This window comes from Microcebus murinus, chromosome 21, assembly GCF_040939455.1.
Source record: "Microcebus murinus isolate Inina chromosome 21, M.murinus_Inina_mat1.0, whole genome shotgun sequence".
In the NCBI taxonomy this organism is placed as follows: Eukaryota; Metazoa; Chordata; class Mammalia; order Primates; family Cheirogaleidae; genus Microcebus; species Microcebus murinus.
In genome coordinates, this window is record NC_134124.1 from 16,982,770 (window position 1) to 16,993,038 (window position 10,269).

Here is a 10,269-nt window from a genome sequence, read left to right on the forward strand (position 1 = left end):
CCAGCGCTGGAACTCGGCCCGGAGGCCCCGCTGGAACCGGTCGCGCTCCCAGCTCTCCGCGCTCTGTGCCAGGAGTCTCTAGTTTCCTTCAGCCACGTTTTGCGTTTGCAGTGTGCATATCTCTTACCTCCCTGGTTACATTTATTCCTGTATGTTTTACTCTTGTGGACCCTCTTCTAAATAGAACTGTTTTCTTAATTTCATCTGCAAAACGTTCATCCCTGTTGTATGAAAACACAGCTGATTCTTGTGTGCTGATGTTTACCATGCAACATTCTGAATTTATTTATATGCTCTAGCTGTGTGTGCGCGCGCGCGCGCGTGTGTGTGTGTGTGTGTGTGTGTGTGTGCACGCGCTCCTTGGGATTTTCTGTATATTGTGGGGTTAGGTCATCTGCTAACAGAGATAGTTTTACTTCTTCCTTTCCAATTTGGACGGCTTTTATTTCATTCTTTTGCCTGACTTCTCTGACTAGAATAGCCAGTAAATTTTGAATGGCAGTGGTGAAAGCAGGTGTTCTTGTCTTGTTCCTGATCTTGAGGGAAAAGCTTTCAACCTTTAACCATTGAGTGTGATGTTAGCATAGTGTTTTATATAATGCCCTTTATTGTGTTGAGGAAGTTCCTCTCTCCTCTTACTTTTCTTAGTGTTTTTTTTTCCAGTTTAACACCATCTTTTTATTTAATATTCTTTTCCTAATATTTATGTACAGTAAAGGCTTATTGCAAAAGTGACATTTAATTAATAGACAAAATTATAATACCCATTGTGTGTGCAAATTGGAATAAAGTAAAAAAAAATTTGTATTCTTTTGGTCATACTATGGTTTGGAACAATAATGAGAAAATCGTATAATTGTAAAGGAACCTCGCCTTTGAGATTTAAACTAAAAGAAATCCAGAAAATCTGGGTGTTGTCTTGGCTACAATAACTTTTTTTTCATTTCAGAATATTATGGGGCTATAAACATTTGGTTTCATGTGATGCCTTTGCCTTGCCCAAGCCAAGGCTAGAAGTGTGCCCTTCCCCCATACAGTGCCCGCCATCTCCATTAGCTGTGAGTTTACACACCCCCACTACCCCCACCTGACCAGCACCCAATGAATATTACTATCATGTGAGCACCTTAGTGTTGATTGTTAGTACCAATTGGATAGTGAGTACATGTCGTGCTTGTTTTTCCATTCTTGTGATACCTCACTTTGAAGGATGGGCTCAAGCTCTATCCAGGGTAATATAGGAGGTGCTAGATCACCATCCTTTTTTGTAGTTGAGTAGTATTCCATGGTATACATATACCACATTTTATTAATCCACTCATGTATTGATAGCCACTTGGGTTGTTTCCACATCTTTGCAATTGTGAATTGTACTGCCATAAGCATTGGACTGCAGATGTCTTTATTATAGAATGTGCCTTTTTTCCTTTGGGTAGATGCTTAGTAGTGGGATTGCTGGGTCAAATGGTATTTCTATTTTTAGCTCTTTGAGGTATCTCCAAATTACCTTCCACAGGGGTTGTACTAAACTTACTCTAGAAACAAGGTCATCATTACACAATGATAAAAGGCTCAGTTGAACAAGAAAATATAACACTTATAAGCATATTAAATATATGCACCCAACACAAGAGCACCTAAGTATATAAAGCAAATATTGATATATCTGAAAGAAGAAATTGACAGCAGTATAGTAATAGTCAGAGAATTAAATACCCTACTTTCAATAATAGATTAAACATCCAGACAGAAAATTAATAAAGAAACAGTGGAATTAAAAAATACTGTAGGTCAAATGGGCTTAACAGACATACAGAACTTTTCACCCAACAGTAGGAGGGTATATATTCTTCACAAGTGTACACAGAACATTCTTTGGGAAGGATCACATCTTCAGTCACAAAAACAAGTCTTGACAAATTTAAGAAAATTGCCATTATACCAAATATCTTCTTTGACTATAATGGAATAAAAATAGAAATCAATAACAGCAAGAAAATGAGAAAATTCAGAAACACTTGGAAACTAAAGTATACAACTTTGAACAGTCATAGGTTTAAAGAGGAAATCAAAAGGGAATTTTAAAAATACCTTGAGGAACATTTATTCTATACCTCATTCATTGGACATGTTTACATGAAGGGAGGTTGAATTCTTTCAAGTGCTTTTTCTGAATCTATTGATATGATCATGTGGTTTTTGACCTTTGTTCCATTAATGTGGTATAAATTTGCATATTTTGAACCATCCTTGCATCCCAGGGATAAATCCCACTTGATCACAGTGAATGACCCTTTTGACATCCTGTTGAATTTGTTTTGCTAATATTTTGTGGAGAATTTTTGCATCTCTGTTAATGAGAGTTATTGGGCTGTGGTTTCCTTTCCTTGTGGTGTTTTCGTATAGCTTTGGTATCAGATTAATGCTGGCCTTCCAAAGAAGACATAAAAATGGTCAATAGGTATATGAAAAGGCGCTGAACATCACTAATTATCAGAGAATGCAAATCCAAACCACAAGATATTGCCTCACAATTGTTAGGGTGGCCATCAAAAAGGCAAGAGATAACAAGTGTTGGCAAGGGTGTAGAGAAACGGAACCCCTGTACACTGTTGGTGGAAAGATAAAATGCTGAAGCTACTATGGAAAGCATAGTAAGCATATGGAAAGCATAAGTTTTTGAGGAACCTACCATATGATCCAGAAATCCCACTTCTTGGTGTATATATCCAAAAGAATTGAAATCAGGATGTCCAAGAGTTATCTGCACTCCCACGTCCATTGCAGCATTATTCACAATTTCCAAGACGTGGAAACAACCAATGTCCATCGTCAGATGAATGGATAAAGAAAATGTGGTATATACATACAATTTAGTATTATATTATTCAGCCTTATAAAAAAAGAAACAACAGGAATGAACCAGGAAGACATTGTGCTAAGTGAAACAAGCTAGTCACAGAGAAGAAGTACTCCATGATTCTTCTTATATGAAGTATCTGAAATAGTTGACATTACAGAGGCAGACAGTAGAATATTGATTGCCAGGGGCTTGACAGCAGGTGGGAATGGGGAGTTGTTATTCCATAAGTATTAAGTTTCAGTTATATAAGATGAGTAATTCTAGATATCTGTTGTACAACATAGTGCCTGTTATTAACAATACTGTATTATATACTTAAAAATTTGTTAAGAGAGGAGATCTCATATTACATGTTCTTACCACAATTAAATAAGTAAATAAACAAACCAAAAACCTTGTTTCACTTGATCTTAGCCAAAAGGCTGAGAAGTAATAAAACCTTATTTTAAGAAAATGTGACTTCTATTATGCTAGCAGACTCTTCTTCTTTCTGGCTTTGATAAAGGAAATTGCCATGTTAAAGAGGCCCATGTGACAAGGAACTGAAGGTGGCCTTCCATCAACAGCCAGCAAAGAACTAAAATCTACAGTCCAACAGTCTGTGAGGAGCTAAATCAAACAAGTGCGTATGTCAACAGAAGAGAAGATCCTTCCCCAACTAGACCAATGTCTGAAAGGGTTTTCCCAACATCTTCTTCTGGCATTCTTAAGGTTTCATGACTTAGGTTTAAGTCTATTATTCACCTTGAGTGGATTTTTGTCAGAGGTGAGAGGTAGGGATCCTGATTCATTCTTCTGCATGTAGCTACCCAGTTTCCCCAGCACCATGTATTGAAGAGAGATTCTTTTCCCCATTGTATATTTTCCCCTGATGAATACAGATGCAAAAATCCTCAACAAAATTTTAGGCATTAATTTATTTTTTGCTCTCTTCTTCATATTTTTCTTCTCTTGTTTCACATAGATTTTTTCCCATTTCTCTACTATTGCTCTTCCTTCTGTTGATATTTTCAAATATCTCAATTTATGTTCATAAATTGGGTTTATATTTTGGAGTGTTTGGTGTTGGTAGATGGGGAGTAATCATAGGTTCTACTAAGAAAGCAACTGTACTTAATGCATAGCTTGTATAACCTTATCTGCATGTTTGTTTGTTTCCCCAAAATTCATATGTTAATACCCTAAACCCCAATGGGATCCTATTAGATGGGGATAATATTAGGAGGTGGGGCTTTCGGAGGGTAAGGAGACAAAGGAATCTCTGCGTGTGCATGTAGCAAGGAAGGCCATGTGAGAACACAACTAGAAAGAGTATCCTTCCCAAGTTCCTGACCATGCTGGCACTCATATCTCAGACTTCCAGAATCCAGAAGTGTGAGAAATAAACTTCTGTTTTTCAGTCCACCCAATTTAAGGTATTCTGTTATAGCAGCCTGAACTGACTGAGATACTACCACTCACCAATGAATCGTTTCCCCTTTGTCCTCTCTGTGTCTCTTTCAGTCTATCTAACCCAGGTACCATTTCTTGTATTTCATTTTGAGGAAAATAAGTGATAGGCCAAGGAATGAACAAGGAAATTATCAGTGACTAAAAATAACATTCACAATAATCAATATGGAGCTATCATGAGTATATTGAGAATGTCCAACACTAACATCAAATACCTTTTTTCACCAAGCGTTTGTTAAGTACCTATTGGTATCTGATACAGGCTAAAGCAATTCCTCGCCATCATGGCAATCAGTGATGGTCATCAATCAAAGAAATCTCATGGGGTTCCCCACTGTTTCCGCACAGAATTATAGATTTTCTTTAGTTATTTTCTCAAGAAGGATTCTGACTAAATAGGATTCTTAGGAATTGGTTAATCATTGATCAGAGTTGTTTTGATTTCAATTGTTATGGCTTCTTTCTACTTTGGTCTTGAGGTCCCTGTGTTGAGAGTGACCATAAGCCAAGATAAGTGCTCTCTGGGACAGCCCTGATGAGGGGAAAGTTAGTTTTAGGAGTGTGTTTCAGGCAAGACACAATGAGGAGGCAAATCCAAGATGCAGGAAATAGAAGAAATTGATTACTCGAAGCTTCCCAGAGAGGATAGGGGTGCAGACAGGAGGATGATAGGAAGTACAGAGGTGGCAGGGAGCTCACCCAATGGGTGGAGAGCAAGAGAGGGAAAGACCCTGCGGCCTCTGCATTTATTACGGACGATGGCCATTATAGCTTTTAGGGATTTCCATGGGGTTTGTGGATCCACTACTTTAAAGAGAAGATGTGAGAAGGTGGGTGTGGGACATATTTACATGACTCTAGCGTTGACCATTAGGTTTTACTGTGGACAACAGCTGTGGGGTGTATTGGGCTTGGGTCAGTGAGATGAGGGAAAAGCAAGTTATGTAATCAGAGGTGGTTTCTGTATGGGAATTTTAACTAGGGTGCAGGTAACAGGGTAGAACTGGGTCTTAAACAACTTATGTCAGGCCTAAAAATGGATGCCAGGCTGGCAGCTATATGAAACAGTTTTATGACAAAAGGAAAATCATCTGATGTGGTCATTTACTGGGAGTGAGCGAGGGGTACTTAGCTCTTTGCCTCTGAGGACGTACACAAAGATGATCCACACCTGTGGTCTCAGGCTGCCAGGGATATGCAATCCATAGGTATGCCTTGAAGGCTAGACAACCTCAATAAACCGATTATATTGTTTATGGCCATCCGCTGTGATATTTTTCCATCATGAATTTGGATTTCAACATCCAGAGGATTTTAGTTTATTGGGAAATCTAACTTTTTTTTTGTTGAGTATGTCTCTTTAAGGAGAACTTTGGCATCATCGGCCACTGTGTCAAGGAATTGAAGTTGCAAGTAGTAGATTTTGCTAAACGTAAATGCTCCTCTTAAGAGAAATATATTAGATGGAATGAAGTTCTCCAAATTTGTCAAAAGTATGTACTCTATTGATTTAGCCTTTTTTTCCAATAAACCTGGAGATATAAGGCCTGCCTTAAGTTGTTCCACTGGTACTTGCAAGTCCTTAGCCAAACGTTGCAGGGATTCATCATCCACTCCAAAGAGGACTCGGTAGTTGCTTAAGATCTCCTTGAGCTTCTCCACTTCTCCGTCACAGAAGATGTCCAATATGGGCACTGCAGCATTTACTGCAGCCTTTACTGCAGTCTTTACTGTAGCCTTTAAGTCAGACTCTAAGACAGCCTCTAAGCCAGCCTTTAAGCCAGCCTTGAAGGCTTCTAGCCAAATACGCTGCTTCAAAGAATCCCTCTTACTTTCAATGGCTGCCTCGTTAATATCGGGCTTGAAAAGCATAAACATGTGGTGCTTCGGAGTAGGAAGATCCCTTAATAGGGTGTCGATCAGGATTGGGAAATCATACTCTGATAAATCTCTGTTGGAGATTAAGAAGACTGGTGCTTCATCAATATTATTCTCATTGAAAATACGAAGACAGTTGTTTCGGATCTGCTGCAGGACTTTTGCTCTGTCAAAGGATTTTGGTTTACTCTCCTGTTCATTTCTTAAATCAATATCCACCTTAGATCTCACAAAGTAAAAATTCTTCTTCATAGATTTGATCATTTTGGCCAGTTCTATATCATTGTTCTTGAAGCGTGTAGCAGAGACAATAATAAAGAAGTCATATTCAACAAATTTTACTTTCTGTAGATAATCTTTTGGCGGGAAATTGGTGCTTCCAATGCCAGGCAGGTCCCATAGTGTCACACGGGGAAACTTCGGGTGTTTGTATGGAATCCTCTCCATGGTGGTCTCCACCACCCCAGTGGGAGCCGCACCTTCGTCTTCAGGTCCAAGCTCTCTCAGGGCATTGATGAAACTGGACTTTCCTGCTCCAGACTCCCCTGTCACAGCGATGTTCAGTGTAGCATTATCAATTTCTTTTAACGCATCACTGATTACAGAGTTTGCCGCCTGAATGTTTCCATTTCTCAAGTGTGACTCGATCAATGCACTGATTGCCTGAGAGATGATGTTGCGTCCCACGCTAAAGTTGCTAAAATATGCACTAAAGCTGGAGGCCAAATCCTGGTGTTGTTCATCATGAGACGTAACAAAGGAAAATTGACCAATGACTGTGAGCAGATAAAGGATCTAAAAGAAAGAAGAGTTGTTTTGAAATAGATTACTATGCCAGAAGAACATCTTTGTTCTTGACTTTTAGCAGAAGTACTGCAGCTACCCTCAGTTATGTCCTGACACAGATTAGTGTCCATGTCAATCTACCTTCTCTTATTTAAACTTCTGATTATGGAGATTTTAAAACTTAAACAAAGCTAGGGAGAATAATGTAATAAACCCATTAAATTAACCCAAATAAATAAATAAACAAACAAACAAATAAATAAAATAAACCCAAATAAAAATAAATAATGTCATAAAACCATTAGTCAGCTACAACAACTATCAAACATGGCCCATCCAATTTCATCTAAGAACGCTGAATTACTCTACAGCAAATCCAAGACCAGTCACAAGTTAGCAATTTTTATCTGATTGAATTGTCTTTAATCTACTCTCATAAAAATAGCTGGAATCATGATTTTGGGGAGGAAAAAATGATTTTGACCCTGAAGCCCAATGATGTGCAGAAACAGATTATAGCCAAATGAGTTGAAAATTAGTGTTCAGGAGTTTCCACTAGTCAGAATATTTTGTCTATGAGGTGTTCTCATTAATTTAGAGACATAACATACAAAACTTAGAAGACCTTCAATCTGCAACTATAGAATGGAAAGAGAGCACAGAAAGAGGTAATAAAGTAAGCACAATAAGTAGAGAGTAGGGAATAAGGTGACAGAAAGAAGTACTGATATAAAATCAATTTCAATAAATACTATAAGGTGGATTCAGCTTACCAATTATAACATAAATAATCAACAGGCAGGGTAGGATCAAGATGGCTGACTGAACCCAGGTAGCATGTCCCTTGCCAGGAAGAGGAACCAGAATAGTAAGTAGGTACTCACATTTAAACAGATCATCTGGGCCATGCTCAATGGCTCACACCTGTAATCGTAGCACTCTGGGAGGCTCAGGTAGGTGGATTGTTTGAACTCAGGAGTTCAAGACCAGCCTGAGCAAGAGTGAGACCCCGTCTCTACTAAAAAAATAGAAAAAATTAGCTGGACATCTAAAAACATACGTGTGTGTATGTATATATATATGTGAAAAAATTAGCCAGTCATGGTGGCGCATGCCTGTAGTCCCAGCTACTCGGGAGGCTGAGGCAGGAGGATTGCTTGAGCCCAGGAGTTTGAGGTTGCTGTGAGCTAGGCTGACGCCACGGCACTCTAGGCTGGGCAATGGATTGAGATTCTGTCTCAAAAAATAATAATAAAAAATGAAAATAAAGTAAACAGATCATCTAGGAAGGCATGCTAGAATTCACCAAGACATGACAGGAAGCACTGGAAGTAAGTGAGGAGAGGGTTCAAGGCTGCTTGCCCAGCCAGGGACTGGCTGAGAGCTGGGAGAAGGTCCTGGATGTGGGGAAACAGTAAGAGAGACATCACCAGGTCTCCACACTCTGAAATGGGCTTGTACAATCTTGGCTGTGGGAGAATTCCTTGACTCATGTGAGCCTCGGGGCCTGACATAGGAACTGCCTAGAGATTGCACAGAGGCGCTGCTCCAAAAAGGAAACCCACGTGGAATCCCACAGGCAGCTGAGCCTAGAGCACCTGCAGCCGTGTGTGGTTCTGAGAGTCTAGATGTTGGCGCTCTAAAAACACAGCTGCTGCTGCCGCTGTGCTGCTCTCAGGAGGGAGAGGGAGACTGAGGGCTCCCAGACAACTCTGGGAAGGTCCCCACTACCCTGCTGCAGGCTGCTATTGAGACTAAGCTGTGAGCAGATCACACTCCCCATAGCTTCTTGCCCACACTGCTTGCCTGGAAAGGGCCCACTCTCTCTGTTCCTGAGACCCAGGTGCCATTTTGAGAGTTTGATGCTGCACTGGGTCCTGCCCTTGCACTGAGTTTCAGCGGCAGATGATCCAGCTAAGGAGAGAGAGGAAACCAGGCTCTTCTAAGCATACCTAGGACGATACCCACCACCCTGCAACTGGCTGCTGTGAGACCCAGATGCACACGGATCACACTCCCTACAGCTTGTTGCCCACACATCTTGCCTGGAACAGAGCCAACCCTCTCTGGCTGTGGGTACAAGGCACCATCTTGTGAAGTGAACACTGTGCTGTGTCCGGCCCCCAGGCTCAGTTCAAGCTGACGATCACCGGGTCAACAAAGAGAATAAGATGGAAATTTAAATTTTTTTGAAACAATTAAAAATAGAAACCCACAAACCAAAACCTGTGATATACAGATAAGCATGCTAAGAGGGAAGTTTATAACATTAGTGCCTACATCAAAAAAAGAAACGGTAAAATTTAACAACCCAATGCCACACCTGAGGTAACTAGAAAAACCAAATCAAACCAAACCCAAAGTTAGCAGAAGAAAAGAAATAACATAAAGCAGAGCAGAACTAAATCAAAGAGAGATAAATATACAAAGGATCAATGAAACGAAAATTTGGTTCTTTAAAAAGATAAACAAGACCAATATCCCTAATGAATATAGATGCAAAAATTTTCAACAAAATCTTAGCTAACCGAATCCAGACACTTATCAAAAAAATAATCCACCACGACCAAGTGGGCTTCATCCCAGGGATGCAGGGATGGTTCAACATACGTAAATCTATAAATGCAATTCACCACATCAACAGAAGCAAAAACAAAGACCACATGATTCTTTCAATAGATGCAGAAAAAGCTTTTGACAAAATTCAACACCCTTTCATGATACGAACACTGAAGAAAATAGGCATAGAAGGGACATACCTAAAAATGATACAAGCCATATATGACAGACCCATAGCCAACATCATACTGAATGGGGAAAAATTGAAATCACTCCCACTTAGAACTGGAACCAGACAAGGCTGCCCACTATCTCCACTTCTGTTCAACATAGTACTGGAAGTCTTGGCTACAGCAATCAGACAGGAAAATGGAATCAAAGGTATCCAAATAGGGGCAGAAGAGATCAAACTTTCACTGTTTGCTGATGATATGATATTGTATCTAGAAAACCCCAAGGATTCAACCAAGAAACTCCTGGAACTGATCAATGAATTTAGTAAAGTCTCAGGATACAAAATCAATACACAGAAATCAGAGGCATTCATATACGCCAACAACAATCTAATTGAGAACCAAATCAAAGACTCAATTCCCTTCACAATAGCAACAAAGAAATTAAAGTACGTAGGAATATACTTAACCAAGGACGTAAAAGACCTCTACAGGGAGAACTATGAAACACTGAGGAAGGAAATAGCAGAGGATGTAAACAGATGGAAATCCATACCA

At 39.7% G+C, this 10,269-nt stretch overlaps 1 protein-coding gene across 1 annotated transcript; it reads right to left on the minus strand.

The window, feature by feature from the left end:
* Positions 1–2,056: 2,056 nt before the first annotated feature.
* Positions 2,057–8,032, minus strand: LOC105858044 (interferon-inducible GTPase 1-like). Its single transcript, XM_012740898.3, has 2 exons — positions 7,864–8,032; positions 2,057–6,988 (listed from the first exon to the last, which is right to left on the minus strand). The coding sequence occupies exons 1-2, from the start codon at positions 7,885–7,887 to the stop codon at positions 5,630–5,632; spliced, it is 1,383 nt and encodes a 460-aa protein (XP_012596352.2). The 5' UTR covers positions 7,888–8,032; the 3' UTR covers positions 2,057–5,629.
* Positions 8,033–10,269: the final 2,237 nt, after the last annotated feature.

Bases quoted from the DNA above. Each gene is read 5' to 3' on its own strand.
- LOC105858044 (XM_012740898.3), bottom strand. From the start codon at position 7,887: ATGGCCCAGATGATCTGTTTAAAT. The intron at 6,989-7,863 runs GTGAGTACCTAC...TCTTTCTTTTAG, and splicing joins CCCAGATGATCTGTTTAAAT to ATCCTTTATCTGCTCACAGT.